Raw genomic sequence first — 26,072 nt, forward strand, 5'->3', positions numbered from 1 at the left:
TACACTTCAAATTTATTGTCAACATGTACTGATCATTCAACATGGACCATCTTCAACTGAAAATGCGCGAATATTGTAACAACTGCTCAAAAACCAGCCAATGATATTCAAAGTCTGAAGAGAAATATGAATCCATTGATTGATCTCTTGTGTATTGTAATTCTCTTGTCCTTCTTTCACAGCAGTTTAGACAATTCGTAGCAAAGAGGTTAATTTGGTCAAATGACAATCAGATGTTGCTAGCTTAGTGGCAGGTTCAAGCCATCTAAAAAAAATCTATCTTACTTTGGATGATACATTCACTGGCTTCCAGCTGCAATATGTGCATTTTTCTAACAGGTTTCTACTTAGTGGCGATCTCTTCTGAAGTTCACTCATATTTTTATTGGCAATCTTAACATCGTGAGACAGGTTTGTGCTCGCTGATATGTGCATCAGATCTGCAGTATTTCAACTTGCAGAGGGAAAATAACCCATACATAAAAAATAGTTTTGACGATAGCTCTGTGAGGGTTGGTACCGAGGCAAATAAGATCATTAGACCATAAGACACACAGTAGAAGCAGAATTAGGCCATTTGGCCCATCATATTTGCTCCACCATTTCATCATGGCTGATTTATTATCTCTCTCAACCCCATTCTCCTGTCTTCTCTTCTTAACCTTTGATATCCTGACTAAGCAAGAATCTATCAAACTCCGCCTTAAATATACTGTGGTCTCAATGTTAACTGTTACGTTACTGATCTCCCTTTCTTGGAAAAGTTGTATTAAAATGAAAAATGTACTATCTTGCCAAAGAAACATGGACCAGTGGCCAAATGCTTAACAAAAACAGTTTTGTATAGTCCTGCTCACAATTAACATAATTATCAAAAGCTCAGACTGTCACATTCCAAAAGTGTAGGAATACTTAAAAAATGAAAAAGAAAACCTTTCTTACCACAAAAGAAAAGTTGGCTGCTTGTGTTGTCAAATTTTTGTTCAGCGTTAAATTAATATGGACAGGATTATAATCTTGTGTGGTGTTAAATGCTTCCAATATGCAAAGAAGTCTTTAGAGAAAAAAAATGTTAACTGACGTTACAAAATAGGAAACAAGACTCATACTAATATAGCTTTGTTATTCTTTATATTCTCCCACATTAACTAAAATGATGCATGAAAAATTGATTTTTATTATTATCTTTATCTGAATGAAACATTTTTTATTGAAGCTGTAGATCTAGAATCCTCAAATAGATGAGCTGGATTTCACACAACCATTATTGCAGACTTTAAAGGACAAAAAAAAGAGGGAAAAATTAACGTCACGAAAACAGAAAAAGCAGGGAAGCTCAGCCAGTGAGCAGCCCCTGTGAAAGAAGAAACCAGATAACACTTTGGAGCAGGGACGTTTTCCCAGAACTGGGGGAAGAATAGAGAGGTTACATTCTTTGGGTGGTAATGGGCAAGAATATGGTGTATATTGGACTATATAGAGGCTAGTTAAGAGCAATCTAATGACAAGCACGAGGACTGACTGAAGGGGAGGCACTTTATGGAAACAAAGTGAGAAAGAGGGATAAGCATGATTATGATAATAAACACAAGACATTCTGCAGATGCTGGAAGTCCAGAGTAACACACACAAAATGCTGGAGGAACACAGCAGGTCAGGCAGCATCCATGGAAAGGAATACAAATCAACATGTTGGGCCAAGACCCTTCATCAGAACTGGTTGGTGTGCTAACATGATAATGGACAATATAATGTCAAACCAGGATACAGGGAAATAGAGAAGAGGCTGCATTTTTACACTCTCCCTGCTTCCCAAGATTTTCAACTTTTTTGTCAAATTGAGTTTTTTGTCGTGTACAAAGCATGGTGAGGTACAGGTTCAATAACAAAATTTGCTTGTAGCAGCATCATAGGCACATCAGTACAGGCAACGTGCAGAATCTAGGTTGTACAAGACAAGAGAGAGGGAGAGAGAGAGAGAGAGAGAGTGAATGAGAGAATGAGAGAATGACACAAACTGAGACAAGTCCATGGTAGTTCAGGAGGTGGTCTGCAGTGCTCCATTGCTGAGGTAGAGATAAGGTTGGGCATGCTGGCTGTAAGAAAGTAGCTGGCCTGAACCTGGTGGGGTGTGGTACTTCTGGCTTCTGTATCTCCGATGTGATGGTGGCAGCAATGAGCGGACAGGATCCCGATGGTGGGGATCCTTGATTATAGTTGCTGCCTTTCTGGAGCATCTCCTGTACTGACGTGGAACACGGTTTGGTAGTGACAGTATAATGGAATATGTGGGTTTTGGAACAGAAGACATGTATCCCAACACAGGTAATCTGAGTTTTGTTTTAATGTCACCAGCCTCATTCTGTCCCACACTCAGAAAACAGACAAGTTAAGTAATGGTTACGTAGCCTAGAACAAGACCTTAGGCAGCAGGAATTTGTCGGTAGAAATTGGAGAGAGTGAACCCCCTTGCATCGTTTTAACTCATTGGGTGGAGGACTGTTGAAGCGTGATTTAGCCCAGGACAGAGGAGGCCCATAATTTACTTGTTTGACTGAAATGAAGCCCGCAGGTTGCTCCCAACCCACATGAAAACATTGCATACAAAACAAAAAAAAAATACGTATTTTAATTGCTGCCTTCTGTGATTGCATCCAAACTCCCAACAGCTTTCCCTGTGGGTCCATAGTGTTACAATCTGACATGTGGTTCCTGAAGTACAATGGCCAAAGATGTGGTGTGTGTAACGAGTGGTCCCAATAATGCACTCTGCACTGAAACAGACATCAATTTAAAAAAATTCAAGTTGTGTTTTCTTGCAAAAACTATAAATAATTTATATTTGTCTTGTGAAGGCTGCTTAGGACACCATGGTAGCATAGCGTGACGCTATTACAGCTTAGGGTGTTTGGAGTTCAGAGTTCAATTCTGGAGCTGTCTGTACAGAGCTTGCAAGTTCTCTCCATGAGCACATGGGTTTCCCCTTATAGTCTAAAGATGTACTAGTCAGTGGGTTAATCGGTCATTGTCCTGTGATTAGGCAAGTGTTCAGCAGGTGGTTTTTTGGGTGGCACAGGTCGTTGGGCCAGAAGGGCCTGTTCGTACTTTTTCTCTAAGTAAAATAAATTGTCTGATGCTGTATGCCTGCAATGCTGCTGCAAGTAAGTTTCTCATTACAATTGTGCACACATGTACTTGTGTATATGACAATAACCTCAACTTTGACTTTGAACGAACTGGTCTATATACAGGTGACACTCAATTAACTTTGAGCAATAGATTTTAACCGTAAATCACACAAACCTGTGCCAGTGTTCAGACCTGTAAATTTGGGAGAAACCAGGTAATCAGATTCAAGGGATCATTCATCTGACAGAATAGAAAATGTTATAATAGGACTGTCTTATGTATCTCATTGGAACAGTTAATATTTAGCCACAATTGCAGATTCTTAGGATACCTGTTTCTGTTGCTTCTGTATGCCTCCAATTTGCAGACAGTATTTCCAACACTAATGGAAGTCATTTTCGGATTTATTTTACTTTTCATTGATTCAAAATTCCTTCCACAAATAATCAGCCTTGTTCCACCCTCCAAAGGCGCAGTTAACGGGGAGATCTGGAAATTGTTAAAGGAAGTGAAAAAAACAGTAGGCATTTGCAAACACTTTGAGTGAAAAGCCAGAGAGAAAATCAAACAACACACAGAATGTCCAAAAATGTTCAATTCAGAATCAGAATCAGGTTTAATATGACTGGCATATGCTGAGAAATTTGTTAACCTAGCAACAGCAGTACATTGCAATACATGATAAATATAGAAAAAAACTGAATTATATTAAATATATATGTATATTGAAGACAGTTCAAAGGCAGAAAAAAAAAGTGAGCTAGTGTTCATGAGTTCAATGTCCATTTAGAAATCAGATGGCAGAGGGGAAGAAGCTGTTCCTGAATTGCTGAGTGTGTACCTTCAGGCATTTGTATCTCCTTCCTGATGGTAACAACGAGAAGAGGGCATGTCCTGGGTAATGGGGGTCCTTAATAATGGACAGCGCCTTCCTGAGGAACCACTCCTTGAAGATGTCTTGGATACTATGGAGGCGAGTACCCATGATGGAGCTAATTTTACAACCCTCCGTAGCTTCTTACAATTCTGTGCAGTAGGCCACCCCACCCCACAGACGGTGATGTAGCCTGTAGAATTCCCAATTCTTGGGGATGCTAAATAAGTCCTTTCACATTGAACGTTCAAGGGATTACTACAAGAAGACATAAATATTAGTTATATAAGTAGCATTGTTCCTTTAGTGTTACACACAAGAAACCTGGAAATTTCTAAAAAGAAACAGGTTTTTAATCATTTCTATGTTGAACTGCACTACTCTAGAAAGTAAACCAGCCACTTTCAACCTTGAATCATCATTTGTTTGTTATGTGCTGTGTCCATGATTGTTCTTGGCAACTTTTTGACAGAGTGGTTTGCCATTGCCACTTTCTGGACAGTGTCTTTACAAGACAGGTGACCCGAGCCAGTATCAATACGCTACAGAGTTTGTCTGCCTGGCGTCAATGGTCGTATAACCAGGACTTGTGATATGCACCAGCTGCTCATTCCACCTGCCACCATCTGCTCCCACACTTGTGCTAATAGTGCAATTTTGAAGTCAGTTGCAGATGCGGATACAGAAGGTTTAAGGAAGGATGGCAGCAGGAGGTGAGAAGACATAGTCTGTGCCTAGAGGTGGAAGCTAGTTATACTGGTCATAGCATGGTGATATAAGACCCAAAGGGCAGAGAGAAATGGACAACAGTCCCAGTCACCGATGTGCTTACTGGATGAAATAAATGATCACATGAAAGAGGTACTGGAAAGGGCTGCATTTTCATCTCAGTCTATTTCCCTCCTTCTAAACCGTGTCAATGCCCAAGGACACCTTCTTTGGGGTTCACTAGATAAAATCCACTGTTTTATTTTGTTCAGCTCATTAGCAGTCCCTTGAGATCAAGAATGATTTACTTCTACTCTGCTTTTGTAGGGTATGACTGCTGATACATACCATGGAAACCAGCCTCCCCTCCATGGTTTTGTCTTTCCTTCTCAATGCCTTGGTAAACCAGCCAGCATAATCAAAGACGCCATCTACCCAGACATTCTCTCTTCTCCCCCTTCTATCGGTCAGAAGATACAAAAACCTGAAACCACCCGGCCCAAGGACAGCTTCAAACCCATTGTTATCAAGCTATTGAATGGTTCCCTTGTACAAGAAGATGGACTCTTGACCGTGTTATGATCTTGCACTTTATTGTTTACCTGTACTGCACTTTCTCTGAAACTGTTACACTTTATTCTGCATTCTGCTATTGTTTTACCTTGTTCTACCTCAATGCACTGTGTAATGATCTGATCTGTATGATCAGTATGCAAGAGAAGCTTTTCATTGTATCTCAGTACGTGTGACAGTAAGAAACATAGGAACTGGATCTAATTCCAACGTGAGTCAGCGCAGAAGGGGTGAGAGCAGACGCACTTGAGATGTCCTTTTTGTTTCTGAACTGTGGCTTCCACTCTACCATGATTAACATTGACCTTCACTGCATCTCATCCATTTCCCATGACTCTGTTCTCATCCTCCTCCTTCGATGGAGCAAGGTCAAGGTTGGGGTCACCGTAGCGAGGCACAACACTACTATAGGTCGGAATGTTCTGGAGTTCAGAGTTCAGCTTTGGTGCCATCTATAAGGAGTTTGCACATTCTCCCCGTGAACCGCGTGGGTTTCCCCTGCATGCTCTGGTTTCCTCCCACAGTCTAAAGATGTGCCAGTTAGTTGGATAATTGGTTATTGGAAACCGTCCTGTTATTGGGCTAGGGTTAACTAGGTGGGTTGCTGGGCCGAGGGGCCTGCTCCACACTGTATCTTCATAAAAAAAATGAACTGTTTTATTATTATTGTCACATGTAATCTCTTCCTTATTGTCACAGTAAAAAAGTAATCTCGTATACTGTCTACTCACGTAGATCAATTGATTACAGGTAGTATAAGTTAATATAAACGCAGAGTGACAATAAAGTGCTACGATACAGAGAAGGCACAGTGCAGGGAGACAGCAATGCGAAGATCATAAACAGGTAGAATGTAAGATAAGTATCCTTCTTACCATACTAGGAAACCATTTTTACAGCTGGGTAGTAGCTCTTTTTGTGCCTGGTAGTGTGTTTTCAGGCTTCTGTGTCTTTTGCATGATGTGGGAGGGAGAGGGGAAAAGAGAGAATATCCAAGTTGTGTGGGGGTCTTTGATTATCTGGCAGCTTCATCCGTGATGCAGTGAGAAGTGTAGTCAAAGTTCACGGAGGGAGCCCAGTTTCTGTAATATTCTGAGCTGTGCCCACAACCATCTGCAGTTTCTTGCAGTCCATTAATATTTTATATTTGATTGGACACAGAATAATCTCCTTTGTATTGGAAGCATCAACAGATATTCATTTGAAAGGTTTGGCATACCTTCTGGTCTCTGTGTGATAAAGGGCTTTTGCAAAATTTAATTCCTCTTTATAGCTTATGGCTTTTCTGCCTTTGGCCTCTTCAGAACAAAGTCCAAAAAAGAAATGTGAAGAACATGACTTCATCCATAAACTCTTTGGTCTGGCTTGACACCAATATACCCTACATTTATGTCATACAGTACATGGGATTGCTGGAAAAGTGAAGTTTGCTATCTGATGATGAGTGGGCGAGTTGGCCATGTTTCTTAGGGTGACGGGAGATAATTGAGTATGGTAGGTGAAGATCACAGGTAGGTAAAGCACCCTCTCTTTAGGAATTTCCTTTTATTCTGACCTCTGAAGATTTATTAGTAGTTTTTTTTCAAAGAGGATTGTGGATAAAATTAAACGAATAGGCAAGAGAACACGGGAAATGGAACAGGGTGAGAGTCAGAGAGTTTTACATGCATGTACCCAAACTCATTGAAATTTGTTACAAATCCACACCACACAAAAACGAAAAGTTTCCAACTTAAAAGGTATCTTTAAAGGGTAATCTATAATGCAGTTGTTTTAAAACAAAGGCAGGAAGGAAGTTCAAGAATTTACCTTGTGCTCTGGGACACAAAGAGATGAGGATAAATCCAATTTATTGACCATTGCAATTCTTAGACTTTGGCCGAAAGATTATTTCCTGCTGGGGATGGAAAGTTGAAACAATGGAGCACAAGAGGCTTGTGGTAGGTTCGTCCAATGACTCTTGTCAGAGAAATCCTATCATACCCAAAGCCCAATGCGTTCAACACTTTGAACACACAGAAACATTGGGGATTTTGCCCACTGGCATTCCCACTATGAATCCTGTCATTGCTGGTGTGGTGGAAGGAATCAGAACGGCAGTGAATTGTGGGTTGGGTGAAGCAGTATAATGATGGGAGGGAGGGTAGGTGGGTGAGGGGCGGGGGGGGTGGTAGGTTTGCTGGTAGACCAGGTCAACAGATGGAGGGCCAGTGGGGGAGGAGAGTATTGGTGGCAGGGGTGAAGGAGGCTGGATCAGGATGTAGGGATAAGGCAGTAGTAGAGGATTGAAGATTGTAACAGGGATGTGATTGAGTAGCATTGGGTTAGTAACATGGCTACGTGGTGATGAATAGTAGAGTCCGGCCATCTTGAGAGGAGATCCTGAGATACTTACAATCAGAATGGGAAAGAGGCAAATACCAACAAACATAAAGAGTAGATTAAAAGTTCAAGGTTCAAAGTAAATTTATTATCAAAGTACACGTACACCACATACAACCCTGGGATTCATTTTCCTGTGCGCATACTCAGCAAATCTATAGAATAGTAACTATAACAGGATCAATGAAAGATCGACCAAGGTGCAGAAGACAACAAACTGTGCAAATGCAAATATAAATAAATATCAATAAATAATGAGAACGTGAGATAATAAGATAAAGAGTCCTTAAAGTCCTTAAAATTATTGCCCTTGAAGATTATGGAATTGAAAAACTTACTAATTTAATCAGTTATATTTAATTAATTAATAGGCATCTGTTAGTCTTGTGAGACCATGGATTTGTGCCTTGGAAGGTTTCTAGGGCGCAGGCCTGGGCAAGGTTGTATGGAAGACCGGCAGTTGCCCATGCTGCAAGTCTCCCTCCTCCACGCCACCGATGTTGTTCAAGGGAAGGGCACTAGGGCCGATACAGCTTGGCACCGGTGTAGTCGCAGAGCAATGTGTGGTTAAGTGCCTTGCTCAAGGACACAACACGCTGCCTCAGCTGAGGCTCGAACTAGCGACCTTCAGATCACTAGACCGATGCCTCAACCACTTGACCACGCGCCAACACTCAATGACATTTATGAGACTGGAATAATAACAGAAGAGATGAAGAATCAGTATTTATCACTCTTCCTAAGAAACCTGGAGCAATAGAATGTGAATTACATAGGACCATAAGTTTATTGAGTCATATCACCAAGATACTTCTAAGAATTTTGATGACAAGAGCTAAAAGTAAGATACAAGCTGAAACAGGCAAAGGACAATGTGGATTTGTGAAAAACAAAGGCATAAGAAATGGAATATTGATGTTAAGGATACTATCAGAACGAGCTATTCAAGTGCAAAAAGATTTCTTTGTTTTATCGCATACACGAAAGCATTTGATAAAGTGAAGCACAATAAGTTATTTGAAATATTACAGGAAACTCTAGATCTAGATTTGAAAGATCTCCGCCTAATCAGAAATCTGTACTGGGAACAAACTGCCGCTGTAAGAATAGATAGGGAAGTGAGTCAGTTTACAAAAATTAAGAGAGGTGTTAGACAAGGGTGTGTTTTCTCCCCTGATTTATTTAATGTGTACAGTGAAACAATATTACAAAAAATAAGAGACATCTTGGGAATCAAAGTTGGCGGTGAAAACATCAATAATCCTGACACTGTGTTAATTGCAAGTATCGAGGAAGAACTACAAAACTTAATTGATATAGTTGTTGAAGAACGTGCAAAAATGGGTCGATCTATCAATTGAAAAAAGACAGAATGTATGGTGATATCCAAAAAGCAGGAGAATCCTATCTGTAGGCTGAGAATAAATGGGGAAGACATAAAACAATTACAGAACTTTTGCTGCTTAGGAAGCTGGGTGACATCAGATGGCAGGTGCGACATGGACATCAAAAGAAGAATAGGGACGGTGAAAGACACCTTTACGGAATGAAGAGTATACTGACCAACTCTAAACTAGGCATGACAACCCGCCTCACAGTATTGAAATTTTATGTTTACCTAGTTATGTTATATGGCTCAGAATGTTGGACAATATCTAGTAACATGAGGAAACGAATTGAAGCAACAGAGATGTGGTTTTTGAGGAGGATGTAAAGAATATCATGGACAAAACGAATATCTAATGAGGATGTCATGAACAAAGCAAACACAAAAAGAGAAGTAACGTATGAGATCATGAAAAGGCAATGTAACTCCAATTGGACATGTGATTAGGAAAGAGGAGTTAGAATGCAGAGTAATTATGGGAAAGATTGAAGGGAAGAAAGCAAGAGGAAGACAAAGACAAATGATGATGGAGACAGCAGCCAGAGAACTGGAAATGAACACTAATGAATTGATCCACTTGACCTGAAACAGGAGTGTGTGGGCCATGGCAGTCAAAGCTCAAACTGGGCATGGCACCTGATGATGATAGTCATAGTCATACTTTATTGATCCTGAGGGAAATTGGGTTTCGTGACAGTTGCACCAACCAAGAACAGAGTATAGATACAGCAAAATAAAACCGTAAATAATTAAATAATAGTATGTAAATTATGCCAGGAAATAAGTCCAGGACCAGCCTACTGGCTGACGATGAAAGAGAGATCATTGGTTGTAAGAACATTACAATGATGGGGCAAGTGAGTATAGTTATCCCCTTCTGTTCAGGAGCCTGATGGTTGAGGGGTAGTAGCTTTATTTGTCATACAGTATGTACATCAAAACAGGAAGAGAAATGCATCTCTTGCACTGGTGATGTGCTAGGGCAGCCCACAAGTGTAACCACACTTCGGGCATGAAAATAGCATCCCCACAATTTACTGAACCCTAACTTGTACATCTTTGGAACGTGGTCAGAAACAGGAGCATGGAGGAAAACCCACGTGGCCTTGGGGAGAACATATAAACTCCTTACTGACAAAGGTGGGAAAGAAACACACTGGTTAAAGGAGAGCCTACTTGTAAGACAATGAATATCTTAAACTAATGTGGAACTACGCTTCAGCTCTCTAGTTGATGCTTGCTTCAACATGTGTACTTAAGGTGTCTGAGGGCGCCGTTTTGGATCAAGAAATTGCAAAATATTTGAGTAGGCATGTTGTGTTTCATATGTACGGACGAGGCAGGCTGAATGGACAGCAGCATTCCATAAATATGTCGAAGTGGGTGTGCTTTGAATCCACTTCTGTTACTTAGAGTTAAAATATATTGCTCTATGCAATCGACATTTAAATCAGGATTTTTTGTCATAATATCTATTTTTGTTTGGAAGATTTAGAAGAAATTCATGCAATGCACTTTTCAAATTCCAATCAATATTACCCAAGTGAAAGCAACTTAGCATTTGTTTCACCTTAAGAGTTTCTTACCTGGCTGATAACAGGAGGGCAGATATTCCACTTGTGAGTCATACAGTCTTGCATTCTGGAACACCTACCACTGCACCACGCACAGCCCATGAAAGAAGGAGCTGTTAAACACTTTGTGCATGACAAGAAATAGCCACACCGTGCAGCTGTTAAAGGTAGTTTGCTTATCTGGTAAAAAAAAACACACACACAAATTTTTATTATACAAACAAGAATTGATTACATATAAAAGCCTCTCCATTCCATTAACAAAGGAGGTAAGGAAGCTATTAATCTGTTCTACATTTAAAACTGACTGGTATTAACATTCTAAATATATTGTGCTGTCAGGATCAAATTAAGCATACTAGACCCAGCCGATGCTCTCTAATTGTCAAAATCTACTCACATTTTCCATTACAAAGGTGCCATTCAGCCCATTGAGTCAATGCCAGCTTTCTCATCAGCCCTTTCCCTTGCGAGTGAAAGCATGAGAAAATGCAGATGATGGAAATACGAAACAAAAACAGCAAATGCAGGAGGTACCCAGTCTTGACACAGAAGCATTGAAACAGTCTTGAAATGGCCTCACTGGCTGAATGTTTCAAGCATTTTCTATTTTAGTCTCTTTCACCCACATACAACGTAGAACAGTACAGGATCAGGTCCTTTGGCCTATAATATCTGCTTTGAACATGATGACAAATTAAACTAATTCACTCTTGCGTGCATACAATCCATAGAGACAGAGACAGAAACAGGTGAGTTGATTATGGGGAGCAAGGACATGGCAGACCAATTGAATAACTACTTTGGTTCTGTCTTCACTAAGGAGGACATAAATAATCTTCCAGAAATAGTAGGGGACAGAGGGTCCAGTGAGATGGAGGAACTGAGCGAAATACATGTTAGTACGGAAGTGGTGTTAGCTAAATTGAAGGGATTGAAGGCAGATAAATCCCCGGGGCCAGATGGTCTGCATCCTAGAGTGCTTAAGGAAGTAGCCCAAGAAATAGTGGATGCATTAGTGATAATTTTTCAAAACTCTTTAGATTCTGGACTAGTTCCTGAGGATTGGAGGGTGGCTAATGTAACTCCACTTTTTAAAAAAGGAGGGAGAGAGAAACCGGGAAATTATAGACCGGTTAGCCTAACATCGGTGGTGGGGAAAATGCTAGAGTCAGTTATCAAAGATGTGATAACAGCACATTTGGAAAGCGGTGAAATCATCGGACAAAGTCAGCATGGATTTGTGAAAGGAAAATCATGTCTGACGAATCTCATAGAATTTTTTGAGGATGTAACTAGTAGAATGGATAGGGGAGAACCAGTGGATGTGGTATTTTTGGATTTTCAAAAGGCTTTTGACAAGGTCCCACACAGGAGATTAGTGTGCAAACTTAAGGCGCACGGTATTGGGGGTAAGGTATTGATGTGGATAGAGAATTGGTTGGCAGACAGGAAGCAAAGAGTGGGAATAAACGGGACCTTTTCAGAATGGCAGGCAGTGACTAGTGGGGTACCGCAAGGCTCAGTGCTGGGACCCCAGTTGTTTACTATATATATTAATGACTTAGATGAGGGAATTAAATGCAGCATCTCCAAGTTTGCGGATGACACGAAGCTGGGCGGCAGTGTTAGCTGTGAGGAGGATGCCAAGAGGATGCAGGGTGACTTGGATAGGTTAGGTGAGTGGCCAAATTCATGGCAGATGCAATTTAATGTGGATAAATGTGAGGTTATCCACTTTGGTGGCAAAAACAGGAAAACAGATTATTATCTGAATGGTGGCCGATTAGGAAAAGGGGAGGTACAACGAGACCTGGGTGTCATTATACACCAGTCATTGAAAGTGGGCATGCAGGTACAGCAGGCGGTGAAAAAGGCGAATGGTATGCTGGCATTCATAGCAAGAGGATTCGAGTACGGGAGCAGGGAGGTACTACTGCAGTTGTACAAGGCCTTGGTGAGACCACATCTGGAGTATTGTGTGCAGTTTTGGTCCCCTAATCTGAGGAAAGACTGGATCAACTAAGCTTATACTCGTTGGAATTTAGCAGATTGAGGGGGGATCTTATTGAAACGTATAAAATCCTAAAGGGATTGGACAGGCTAGATGCAGGAAGATTGTTCCCGATGTTGGGGAAGTCCAGAACAAGGGGCCACAGTTTGAGGATAAAGGGGAAGCCTTTTAGGACCGATATTAGGAAAAACTTCTTCACACAGAGAGTGGTGAATCTGTGGAATTCTCTGACACAGGAAACAGTTGAGGCCAGTTCATTGGCTATATTTAAGAGAGAGTTAGATATGGCCCTAGTGGCTAAAGGGATTGGGGGGTATGGAGGGAAGGCTTGGGCGGGGTTCTGAGTTGGATGATCAGCCATGATCATAATAAATGGCGGTGCAGGCTCGAAGGGCCGAATGGCCTACTCCTGCACCTATTTTCTATGTTTCTATGTTTCTATATCCCTTTACTCCTTGCATATTCATGTGCCTATCTTACAGACTCTAAATGTTACTCTCATATCTACTTCCACCACTTCCCCACCATTCTGTGTGAAAAAACTTGTCCTGCACATCTCCTTTCAACTTTCCTCCATTTCACCTTAAATACATGCCCTCCAATACTTGATATATCTACACTGGGATACGGATTCTGATCACTTACCCCATCTATGCCTCTCATAATTTTCTGAACTTCCATTAGACTTCCCTTCAGTCTCTGGTGCTCTAAACAAAACAATCCAGGTTTGTCTAACCTCTCTTTAAAGCTCGTACTCTCTAATCTAGGCAGCTATCTGCACCCCCTCCGAAGCTTCCACATCCTTCTTGTAAAGGGGTAACCCGAATTGCACACAATATTCCAAATGTGGCCTGAATAAAATTTTATACATCTATACCATGATTCCTCAGTTTTATAATAAATGGCTCAACTAATGAAGGAAAGCATACCATATGCAGCCTTTGACACCCTTTCTATTGTATGGCCACTTTTAAAGAGCTATGGAATTGGACTCCAAGACTCCTCTGTACCTTAATGTAAATATGGAACCTATTTCCCCTCACACACCTTTCAACTCTTGTAGATATAAGCTTCTTCTTCAGCCGTCCATCGATTTCGATGTTGACTGAGGCCTGGGCAAGGTTGTATGGAAGACCGGCAGTTGCCCATGCTGCAAGTCTCCCCTCTCCACGCCGTCGATGTTGTCCAAGGGAAGGGCACTAGGGCTGATACAGCTTGGCACCGGTGTCGTCGCAGAGCAATGTGTGATTAAGTGCCTTGCTCAAGGACACAACACACTGCCTCAGCTGAGGCTCGAACTAGCGATCTTCAGATCACTAGACCGACGCCTTAACCACTTGGCCACGTGCCAAGATATAATATGGAGCACTCAATAACCTATCAGGTCTTTTAGACATGTGAGGAAACTGGTGCTCCCAGAGGAAACCCATTTGGTCACGGGGAGAACCTGTAAACTCCACATGGGCTGTAGATGAGATCAGGAGAGTACCCATGCTGCTGGAGCTGCAAGGCAAATACTTCACAGGGCAGATCAGCTCACCAGCCTGCACATTGCTGGTAAAGGTATATCAGAACTTGTTTTTATATCCAATCTGGAAAAGAAATTCAAGATTTCTGCTGGAGCAACTTAGTAGATTCAGCAACATCTGTTGCTGGGGATGGAGTGAAGGGAAGAATTGACAATGCTTTGGGGCAAAGTCCTGCAACAGTTGACAACTACTTTCCCCACAGATGCTACTCGACCTAATGAGTTACTTGCAGTTGATTGTTTTGAAATTCAGGCTTACATTTATTAACTGAACTATTTGTGGTAAAAAATTCCCTTCAACCCAGAAAGTAGGTACAGCACTAACAGAGCATCTGGGATCCTTGTAAAGAGTGGGACCAGCGTGTTAACAGCCTTGCCAGTGACACTGGGCAGATGGAAAAAAAAAGTTAAGAATGACAGAGAAAGAGGGTGAATTTGAGTCTAATTAGCAATGAAAGAGAAATAAGCAGAGGGAAAGACTGAATTACAAAAGTGGGAAATAAGAAACAGAACAGAAAATAGGAAAACACCTCATTAAAAAAATTTAAATCCTTAAAAAGGCATTTGCTTTCCAAAGGTAATCCTGCATGGTGTGTTGTCTTGGGGGTATGGCAGTAATCTATTTTCAGCAGGAAATGGATTTTCACATTGTTAACCCTAATTTCTGTGGCCAAATGAACAAATTCATAAAACACACACAGGGAAACTTGCTCTTGCAAGATTACTGGTGGAGATATGAAAATCATGCAGCAATTTGTGGTGACATATAACTTACAGGCATGCCTACCTACAAATTGCTGGTTCATTATACATTTGACATTAACTTTCAAACAAATTACAGGTAAGAAGTACAATAAGAACATTTTTGCTTTCTGGAGAGATCAACAGGTTATTGCTAAAAAGCAAATATGGCAAATGCTGGTGATCTGAAATAAAACCAGTAAACTCTGAAAATACATCAGCCAGCATCTCTTAAATGTCAGGTCAGAAACTTTTCATCAGGATGAAAAGTTGCAGTGAGGGAGCATAGGTATTAAGACAGAACAAAGAGAATGTCTGCAATAGGGTGATCTGGATGACACAGGTAACGCTTGACAGGGATAGCAAAGGCTCGTTTATTGCAATCTGTCTGAAAGAGGTGGAATTAGAGGAACTCTATCTCTCTCTCTTCTTTGCAAATTAAACGATGCTGATTTTGTAAGTTATCCTAGTTCTGACCACAAGATCACAAGACAAAAGAGCAGAAGTAGGCCATTTGGCCCATCGAGTCTGCTCCGCAGCTCCTCCATGAGCTAAACTATTCACCCATCTGGTTCCAACTTCCGGCTTTTTCCCCATATTCCTTGATACCCTGACTAATTAGATACCTGTCAATCTCCTCCTTAAACACCCTCAATGATCGGGCCTCCACAGCTGTATGTGGCAACGAATTCCACAAATCCACAACCCTCTGGCTAAAAAAATTTCTCCTCATCTCTGTTTTAACTGGGTACCCTCTAATTCTAAGACTATGGCCTCTTGTCCTGGACTCACCCACCAAGGGAAACATCCTTTTCACATCTACTCTGTCCAACCCTTTCAACATTCAAATGACAGTGCATTTATCTGAAATGGTCAGTCTATCTCTCCTTTGATGCTGTCTATTTAAGATCATAAGACATAGGAACAGAATTTAGGCCTTTCAGCCATCGAGTCTGCTCCATCAATCCATCATGGCTGATCCCAGATTCCACTGAACTCCATACACTTTCCTTCTTGCCATACCCTTTGGTGCCCTGACCAATCAGGAAGCTATCAACTTCGGCCTTAAGTAATCCCACGGACTTGGCCTCCACCAAAATGCATTATCATACATTTCCCAACACTGTATTCCATTTGCCACTTCTTTGCCCATTCTTCCAATTTGTCTGAGTCATGCTGCAATTACATTGCTTCCTCAGCACGACCTACCCCTCCACTATTTTTGTATCATCTGCAAACTTTACCACAAAGCCATCAATTCCATTATCCAAATCATTGACAAACAATGAAAAAAGTAACGGTCCCAAAACTGATCCCTGAGGAACACCACTAGCCACTGGCAGCCAACCAGAAAAGGCTCCCTTTATTCCCACTCGCTACGCCTGCCTGTCAGTCATTCCTCTATCCATGCCAGTATATCTCCTGTAATCCTATAGGATTTTGTCTTGTTAAGCAACCACATACATGGCACCTTATCAAATACCTTCTGAAAATCCAAGTAAATGACATCCACTGCCTCTCTTTTGTCCACCCTGCTTGTTACTTTTTTGAAGAACTCTAACAGATTTCCTTTTACAGAAACCATGTTGACTTTGACTTATTTTGTCATTAGTCTCCAAATACCCCAAAACCTCATCCTTAATAATAGACTCCAATACTTTCCCAACCACTTGAGGTTAGGCTAATTGGCCTATAATTTCCTTTCTTTTGCCGTCCTTCCTTCTTAAAGAGTGGAGTGACGTTTTCAGTCTTCCAGTCCTCTAGGACCATGCCAGAATCAAGTGACCAATGCATCAGCTATATCTTCAGCCACCTCTTTCAGAACTCTGGGATGTAGTCCATCTGGTCCAGGTGACTTATCCACCATAAGACATTTTAGTTTGCCTAGCACTTTTTCCTTTGTCATAGCAATGTCACTCACTCCTGCTCCCTGACACTCATTGACCTCTTCCACACTGCAACTGTCTTCCACAGTGAAGACTGGTGCAAAGTACCCATTAAGTTCACCTGTCATTTCCTTGTCCCCTATTGCTACCTCACCAGCATCACTTTCCAGTGGTCCAATATGAATTCTCACCTCCTTATATAACTGAAAAACCTACAGTTTCCTGCTTTATGTTATTAGCTAATTTGCCCTCATATTTAATCTTCTCCCTTCTTATAGCTTTTTTAGTTTCCTTTTGCTGGATTTTAAAAGCTTCCAATCATCCAACTTCCCACTCACTTTTGCTACTTTATATGCCCTTTCCTTGGCTTTTATGTAGTCCTTAACTTTCCTTGTCAGCCATGGTTGCCTAGCCCTGCTATTTCAGAATTACTTCTACTGTGGGACATATCTATCCTGTGCCTTGTGAATTATTCTCAGAAACTTCAGCCATCTTTGCTCTGCTGTCATCCCCACCAGTATCCTCCTCCAATCCATCTGGGCAAGCTCCTCTCTCATGCCTCTGCAATTCCCTTTACTCCACTGTGATACTGATACATATGACTTATGTTTCTCCCTCTCAAATTGCAGTATGAATTCAGTCGTACTATGATCACTGCCTCCTAAGGGTTCCTTTACATTAAACTCCCTAATATGATCTGGGTTATTACACAACACCCAATCTAAGATAGCCTTTCCCCTAGGCTCAAGCACAAGCTGCTCTAAAAAGTCATCTCATAGGCATTCAACAAATTCCCTCTCTTCCTATCTGACACCAACCTGATTTTCCTAATCCTGTTACATATACATATTGAAGTCCCCCGTTACAATTGTGTCATTACCCTTATTACATGCCTTTTCCAGCTCTCTTTACAATCTCAACCCCACATCTTGGCTACTATTTGGAGGCTTACATATGATTCCCATAATGGTTTTTTCACTCCTGCAGTTTCTTAACTCCACCCACAGAGATTCAACATTCTCTGACCCTGTATCACCTCTTTCTAAAGATGTAAATCCATCCCTTACCAACAGAGCCACACCACCGCCTATGCCTTCGTGCCTGTCCTTTTGATACAAAGAATATATTTTGATGGTAAACTCCCAATTATAGCCTTCTTTCAGCCACGATTCAGTGACGCCCACAACATCGTACCGGCCAATCTGTAATTGCACCACGTGTTCGTCAACCTTATTCTGAATGCTCGGCGAATTTAAATACAGCGTCTTCAGTCCTGCCCTTTCCAGCACTATTGGCCTTATGTAAGTATTCCCAATAATTATATCAAACAGCACACATGTCAACTCTAATAGTTGAAGGCAGAAAGTAAAATGATTAAGAAAATATATACAAGCAACAAGAATTACCTTCTTCCCTGTAACGACGACTATGTAGCCTTGTTCAGATCCAGATTGCTCAACTAATATTTGAGGGGATACTGAATTTGAGTCCAGCTGTAAATTGAAGTGAGGTGTTGATCGCTCAATTCGTGAAAGCACCACCTGCAAAAAAATATATTTGAAGCAATTTTTAAAACATTCTTCTATTTGTTCAGCACAGAGTCACAAAAGGCAAATTCCTCGCAGCAGTAAAGTTTCTCACAAGAGATTTTAAACCTGCTGTGGGTTAAATAGAAATTTAAGTTATTTCCTAAATTAAGAATCCCGGCTCTGAACCTTGATTAAATGTGATCATTTTCCTGTGGCCGACTGAAGTGAAATGATCCAAATGTATGCAGGCTGTCAATGGTGAATCATGATTTCTTTTGGGAATTTGGTTTGGATGTCCTGAAAATATAAAAGAAAACTCAAAATATCTTCTGCTGACCACATCTACAGGAAATTCAAAGGTCTGTGGATACTTGAAGCGCTGGATTACCTTGGAACCAGGGTCAGATGGATGGAAGCCAACACCATACACACAAAGGTCTGGGGTGCATTTCAGAGAGATTTTAATTAGAATGGGCTCTGTTAGAATAAAAATCTCTCCAAGGCTGTAGTTAAAATAAAGTTTATAACTAGGTAGTGTTCCTGCGAAAAGGTGCAATCATCTGAGTCTCCCTCTCCTAATGGCCATTAATCAGAGATGTTGAATCAGAATCAGAATCAGGTTTATTATCACAAGCAAGAGAAAATCTGCAGATGCTGGAAATCCAAGTAACACACACAAAATACTTGAGGAACTCAGCAAGCGAGGTAGCATCTATGGAAAAGAATACAGTTGACATTTCGGGCTGAGACCCTTCGGCAGGATTATCACTGACATCTGTTGTGAAAGTTGTTGTTTTGCAGCAGGAGTACATAAAATACTATAAATTATAATACACCCACATATACATGTAATTAATGAAGTAGTGCAAAAATAACGTAAAAAAATCCCAGACTGTATTGATGAAATTGAATAGAACTTTCCACTAAATGGAAGGAAAGACAAGGTGTACTGGGCAAATAGAAGCAGCAGGCTTGAAACAGGAACCATACAGTAATCTCAATTGAACCTCAACGGTGGACATAATTGTGAATCTTTGTATCAATTTCAAAATTCAATGTGGCCAGCAGCAACCATAAACTGTTTCCAACCACTCAAAGACATCAAGTTAAAGTAGCATTAATCAAACAGTCAAGTATTTTTGTGTAATATAGTCACACTGATTTACAACACAAAACAGGCTCCTTAGCCTGTCTCATTCATTCGTATTGATTCCTCATGCCCCCCCCCCCCCACAACTGATTCTACTTGCTGGTATCAGGTCCTTATCTTTCTGTGCCTTGCCTATTAAAGTGCCTGTCGAAACATGCCTTAAATGTGGTGATTGCATCTGATTCTCATGTGGCTGTGAGCTCCAGATATCAAGCACACTTTGTGTACAATATCTTTCCTCAAATCCCCTCCCTCCCTCCCTGGATTGACTCACAACCATGTTGTATATACTCTATAGAAGAGTCATGGAGTTTTATAGCACAAAAGAAGGCCCTTTTGCCCAACATGCTGACTGTTAGGGTGTACTCTGAAAATTAGGATATACGGCAAACAGCAGCCATTCTTCAGATTAGAATGTGGATTGCAGACTGAATTCACAACACAGCTCAGGACAATGGCCTTCCTGGTGCTGCAGGCTGCGGTCAACTGAAAACAAAGAAACACTCAATTTACACCTCAGATGCCTGCATATGCAAGAATGTGGCCCAGAGTCAATTTGGGATTAACATTCATTTTGGGTGTCTGGAGTGTGGGCGCGAAGGAGGAGGTGTTTGAAAATTATATGTAATTCAAAGGAAGCATTGTAGATACATTCTAATTACAGAATTGTCCTGCTGATACCTTTGATATTTAGCATATAAAAATGTCATGTAAAATTGGGTTGTGCAGGCCTCTCCTTCCAAGAGTGTCTTGGAAATGATGCCTGTATACTCGTTGTACTAGAATAAATGCTTCTATATCCAGCAACATACATCAAAGTTGCTGGTGAACGCAGCAGGCCAGGCAGCATCTATAGGAAGAGGCGCAGTCGACGTTTCAGGCCGAGACCCTTCGTCAGGACTAACTGAAGGAAGAGTGAGTAAGGGATTCCTTACTTCAGTTAGTCCTGACGAAGGGTCTCGGCCTGAAACGTTGACTGCGCCTCTTCCTATAGATGCTGCCTGGCCTGCTGCGTTCACCAGCAACTTTGATGTATGTTGCTTGAATTTCCAGCATCTGCAGAATTCCTGTTGTTTGCTTCTATATCCACTAGCTTCAGTGTCTCTATGGTGACTTTGTTCGCAGTTACAACACTGACCAAGGTCTCTTCTTGAGCTAGTCCCATTTACCTGCATTTGCCCTATATCCCTCTCCTATTTATGTACCTGTTCAAATCTCATAACTGTTGTCATTGTACTCACAAAATCCTATTACAGGAAAAGTAAAGCAGCTCCACTTGTACGGTGATAGGAAACACACTATATCTCCGGTCTTTCTTCACAGTGGAAAATGAAGATGAAACATATTTCTACGTACTTCCCCTTGACCCTTGTCCCCCTTGACACTGGGGTAATAGTGCAATCAGAAGCTGAAGCATTTCACTGACCCTGCAGCAAGCAATTTGTTTTTCTACCATTTCACAGCACCAAGAGTTGGCACAGATGTTGCAAATTGATGGGACTACATTTGGGGATATGAAATTCTCATGGATCTGCATTATAGTAGCAATATCCACAGACCTAGACCAGTGGTCCCCAACCTCCGGGCCGCGGACCGATACATTGCCGCGAAGAATGCAGTGGTGCAGCGGTAGTTGGAATGCACTCAGCACATCTTTAAGAAAAATGCTGAAATAAACAAGCTAGTTAATTAGGTGCGGCCTGGCACGTAAATGTCAGCCCAGATCAGAGGCGATTGCCGATTGCGTCGCCTCTGATCTGGGCCGACATTTACGTGCTGGGCGGCACCTAATTAATTAGATTGTTTATTTCGGCTATGTGCTGGGTGCGTCCCGGCTACCGCTGCACTACTGCATTCTTCGCAGTAATGTATCGGTCCGCGGCCCAGGGGTTAGGGACCACTGACCTAGACTCATAAATCTGAAGAAATGAATTTAGTTTACATCACACCTTAACAGATTGGGAATTTAAATTCAACTTGACTAGATACATCCTCAAATAAAAATTGTCAAGTATGATCTCCACTTTTGTAAATCCATGCTGACTTTGATCATGACATGCACAGCCTGCCTGCAACATTTGAGCTGGTGAATATGGCCGAAAGAGCTACAGTAATAAGCCAGAAGACACTTAAGATGGTGACAGCATTTTATCTCAACCAAGCAAAATAAAACATGAATGTATTTGATTCCCAGTTGTTTCTGACAGCCCTTCAGCACCAATGCAAATTGAAGACAAATAAGAAAACAAGAAGAATTGCAGCCATTTTTCTTTTTTAAAAGGGTATGTGAAACAAATTACAAAAATGAAACAAGAAGGCTTAATGGATTTCATGATGATATTAAACAGATTTGTGTCAACTACTGGGATTCAGAGTTACAGCAATACATAGCCAATATGCATAGGTATCTCAGGAGCGTTCTGTTTGAAAGTCAATTACTAAAGCTCAGTTCCCACCCTGTTGCATTGCCCCATCTATTCTGCCCCCACCATGGAGTTGAGATTGAAGATTTAGTCACACTTAATTGCTGGTCAGTCCTTTTAATCCTCGTGGAAAATTACCCGTTAAGAGCATATACTAAATCAAATCAGCAAAAATGGTTTTGAGCACAGATTGCTTTTTCAAATTTATTATAATAAAATTAGGGCTCTTACATAACCTAGCAAACCACTGCACCACAGTCACAACTCCTGCTAAATCAGTCACCTCATCATTATATAATTTAACTGCATTTTTAAAATTTAATGTTAATCTTTCTTAAATATATAACTGATCAGTGTTTTAAGTCCATGCCCAGAACTTCATCCTTTATCAGCAGTGCTAAATGTTCTATTTATTGGTTAAAATTTGTTAGACTGCATCTGAAATTAATTTCACATATGCACCTACATGACTATGCATTGCATTAGGCATAAATCTCCTAAATTGATAACCAAACACATTTAATTATTTTTATTTTACTAAACACCACTTGGAAACATCACTTCAGAACTATGCAACTGTCAGAATATCATGTCTTTTTTTGAGGCACAATACATGATTTCTGAACTACTGCTTGCATTAGGTGATAATTTTTTCCATCTGTACATCAAGATTTTGATGCCCAGAATTTCTTAAGGAGGAAACAGCAATTATTCATCTGGAATCATTGAGCCATAAAAAGCAAGGCACAGAGGGAAACCATTTAGCTGTCTAATAGATTACAAATCTTGGTGTCTGTACTGTCTCATTGCAAATGGATAAATTTAATGCCAGTGCTTTGTTTTCTCCCCATTGCCTACCTCCTTCATCTGTTTCAATTATTTTGCAAATTCTGTCTTAAAAGATGCAGTGCCTCTGTCTTGAGTACTCCCTAATCTGTGTTCCACCATTTCCCATAACCTCTTTCCTCCCTCTGATAATTTAAAATTGATGATCCCTCATTGCTGTTTTCTGAACCAGAGAAAGTAATCGTTCCCAACTCACTCTTTGTAATTCTAAAAGGCTCCTCTTTGTCTTATGCTACTCTCTGCTCTGGTACAAATAATTTCAGCCTCTAAAAGTCAATGGTTAGCTTTATTTGTCACATGTACGTTGGAGCATCGGAAAATGCTGTGAAATGTGTTGTTTTGCATCCACGGCCAACATAGTCCGAGGTGTGCTGAGGGCAGCCCACAAGTGTTGCCATGTTTCTCACGCCAATATAGCATGCCCACAATTTACTAACCCTAACTCATACATCTTTGTCATGTGTGAGGAAACTGGAGTACCCGTGTGCTCACAGGGAGAACATACAAATTCCATATGGACAGCAGTGTGGACTGAGTCCCGATCTTATGCTACAAACCACTGAGATATCATGCTAACAACAGGAATTCTGCAGATGCTGGAAATTCAAGCAACATACATCAAAGTTGTTGGTGAACGCAGCAGGCCAAGCAGCATCTATAGGAAGAGGCGCAGTCGACGTTTCAGGCCGAGACCCTTCGTCAGGACTAACTGAAGGAAGTCCTTTAGTCCTGACGAAGGGTCTCGGCCTGAAACGTCGACTGCGCCTCTTCCTATAGATACTGCTTGGCCTGCTGCGTTCACCAGCAACTTTGATGTATGTTGCTTGAGATATCATGCTGCCCATTTTTTATTGTTCTTATCCATAATCATCCTGAAAAAATACTCATGATCTTAAACCCCTTCTCTAACATGTTGATTCAATGTATAATGATTTAAATATTTAGGTTCCAGTAGTGTCTTGTTTATAAAATCCAACATGAGAGTCAATGTTTTTCTTCATGAACTTCCCTGCAATCCATCTCTCACACACAAAACACACCTTTCTGGTGTATTTCCTGTCTTTTCTGTCAAGCTTATTGTCATTTAATTATATACATGTATATAACATATATAACCCTATAATGTGTAGAGAAAGGAGACGTTTCTCCGAACCAGGGTGTAAAGCACAGTAGTACACCTAACACACAATAACTTATGAAAGTAAGGATAAAATCTGCAGGGTGAAGTATTCATAAATAACAAATGGAAATGCGTAAATTAAATATTGTGAGGTACAGAACAGATTAACCAGCGACATTTCAAATGCGATGCGGCAGGGAGAGCAGAAGCCTAATGGACTGAGGGAAGAAACTGTTTTCTCTTTTTTTTTGCATTGCCATCTATCTGCCCTGCCCTCGTCTTCTGCAGTTCTCAGTGTTATTTGTGGTCTACCATATGGCCCACTGCCAATTGTGCCCCACCCCAATTTCCCCCAACTTGTGCAGTCAGACCGGGGATGTCAGAGGTGTTTTTTTTAAAACACAGAGAGAGGTGAGTGTATGAAACTCACTGCCGGGGCTGGAGGAAGAGACAGATACATTAGGGACATTTAAGAGAGTCTTGGATAGACACCTGGATGAAAGATAAGTGCAGGGATATGTAGGAAGGAAGTTTTAGATTGATCTTGGAGTAGGCTAAAGGTTGGCGGAACACTGTGGGCTCAATGGCCTATTCTGTGCTGTACTCCTCCATGTTCTATGAACTTCCAGCATCTTCTATTTTGCTACAAACAGACAAACTGGGCCTCAGTGATTATTGTTGAACATACCTTTTCACAGAAGCAAACAACTCAGGCCTACGCAAGGCTGTAACAGCAGAAATAGGGTACAGATGGCACATCTTGGCATCAATGTTTCTTTGTATTAGAGTCTTGATGGCGTATCAGATGTCCACAATGAGAATAAGGAAGGGGAATCACTAACATTCAGTGCTGCTATATGAGAAGTTGTTGATCTGGACTGACTATAGAACATTACACACAATACTGGTCCTTTGTTGCACAATGTTGTTCGAACTTTTAAATCTACTATAAGATCAATTTAATTTAACCCTCCCCTCCTACATAGCCCTCCATTATTTTTATCATTCATATCTATCTGATGAATTTTCATTGAAGTTTCATAAATTTATCTTTTTATCACATAAATAAATCTTTTTCCAAATATTTATAAAATTGTGTAATCCTTTAACAGATTTTAACCTTAACTGATGATTCATTTCTTAATGTACAGATTAAGTATAATTGATGAGCTGGAATGTCTGACTAAAGGTTCGTCAACTCAATTTTGGGTAAAACATGTAGGAACTAAGTTTTTGTAACTCTTCTGCTCCTTGGAGGAAATGATTGTCACTTTTTTCTGGGGCGAGGGAATGGGGGCTTTGATGCTATTGTTGCTGTTTCTGTTCTGCGAGGAGGGGGTGGGGGGATTGGGGTTTATGAGTTTTGTTTCTTTTTCTTTTTTGTGCTGGTAGGGGGCGTTGATGTCTTTTCTTTCCGTATTTTATGGTTATCTGGAGAAGGTGAATCTCAGAGTTGTATTTTACGTACATTCTTTGACAACAAAATGAATTTTTGAACCTTTTTGAACCTTTGACAGGGAAACAAGAATGGGAAATGGTGAAGGAGGGTGGGCAGTCAATTACCAGAGGTTTGAGAACCGGATGTTCATGTCATCAGGTTGGAGGCTACTCTGTTGAAATATAAGGTGTTTCTCTTCTAATCTGAGTGTGGCTTCATCATGTCAGTGGAGGAGGCCATGGATAGACATATCGGAATAGGAATGGGAAGTGGAATTAAAATGGGTGGCCACTGGCAGATCCTGTTTCTTCTGGTGGATGCAGTGTAGATGCTCGGCGAAGCAGTCTCCCAATGTAAGTCAAGTCTCACGGATATACAGGAGGCCACACTGGGAGCACCGGATATACAGATGACCCTAACAGACTCACAGGTGACATGTTGCCTCAGCTGGAAGGACTGTTTGCGGCTCTGAATGGTAGTGAGGGAGGAGGTGTGGGGGTCGGTGTGGCACTTGTTCTGTTTGCAAGGATGTACCAGGAGGGAGGTCAGTGGGGAGTGATGAGTGAACAAGGGAGTCGTGTCGAGAGCGATCCCTGTGGAAAGCAGAAAGATGAGCTTGGTGGTGGGATCCTGTTGAGGATGGTGGATGTTATGGGGAATTATGTGCTGGATGTGGAGGCTTGTGTGGTGGTAGGTGAAGACAAGGGGAAACCTATCCATGTTGTGGCGGTGGGAAGATGGGATAAGGGCAGACACACGCAAAATGGAAG

At 41.1% G+C, this 26,072-nt stretch overlaps 1 protein-coding gene across 3 annotated transcripts in view; it reads right to left on the reverse strand.

The window, feature by feature from the left end:
* met (MET proto-oncogene, receptor tyrosine kinase) overlaps positions 1–26,072 on the reverse strand; it is a 159,407-nt gene that overhangs the window by 39,262 nt on the left and 94,073 nt on the right. For all 3 annotated transcript variants that reach the window (XM_063057851.1, XM_063057852.1, XM_063057854.1), the window contains 4 exons: positions 18,203–18,337; positions 10,640–10,807; positions 3,461–3,618; positions 943–1,054 (listed from right to left, as the gene is read on the reverse strand). In XM_063057851.1, coding sequence (XP_062913921.1) covers positions 943–1,054; positions 3,461–3,618; positions 10,640–10,807; positions 18,203–18,337 — 573 coding nt within the window. The remainder of the gene's footprint in view (positions 1–942; positions 1,055–3,460; positions 3,619–10,639; positions 10,808–18,202; positions 18,338–26,072) is intronic.

The sequence above is a fragment of the Mobula hypostoma genome, chromosome 9 (genome assembly GCF_963921235.1).
Source record: "Mobula hypostoma chromosome 9, sMobHyp1.1, whole genome shotgun sequence".
Lineage (NCBI taxonomy): Eukaryota > Metazoa > Chordata > Chondrichthyes > Myliobatiformes > Myliobatidae > Mobula > Mobula hypostoma.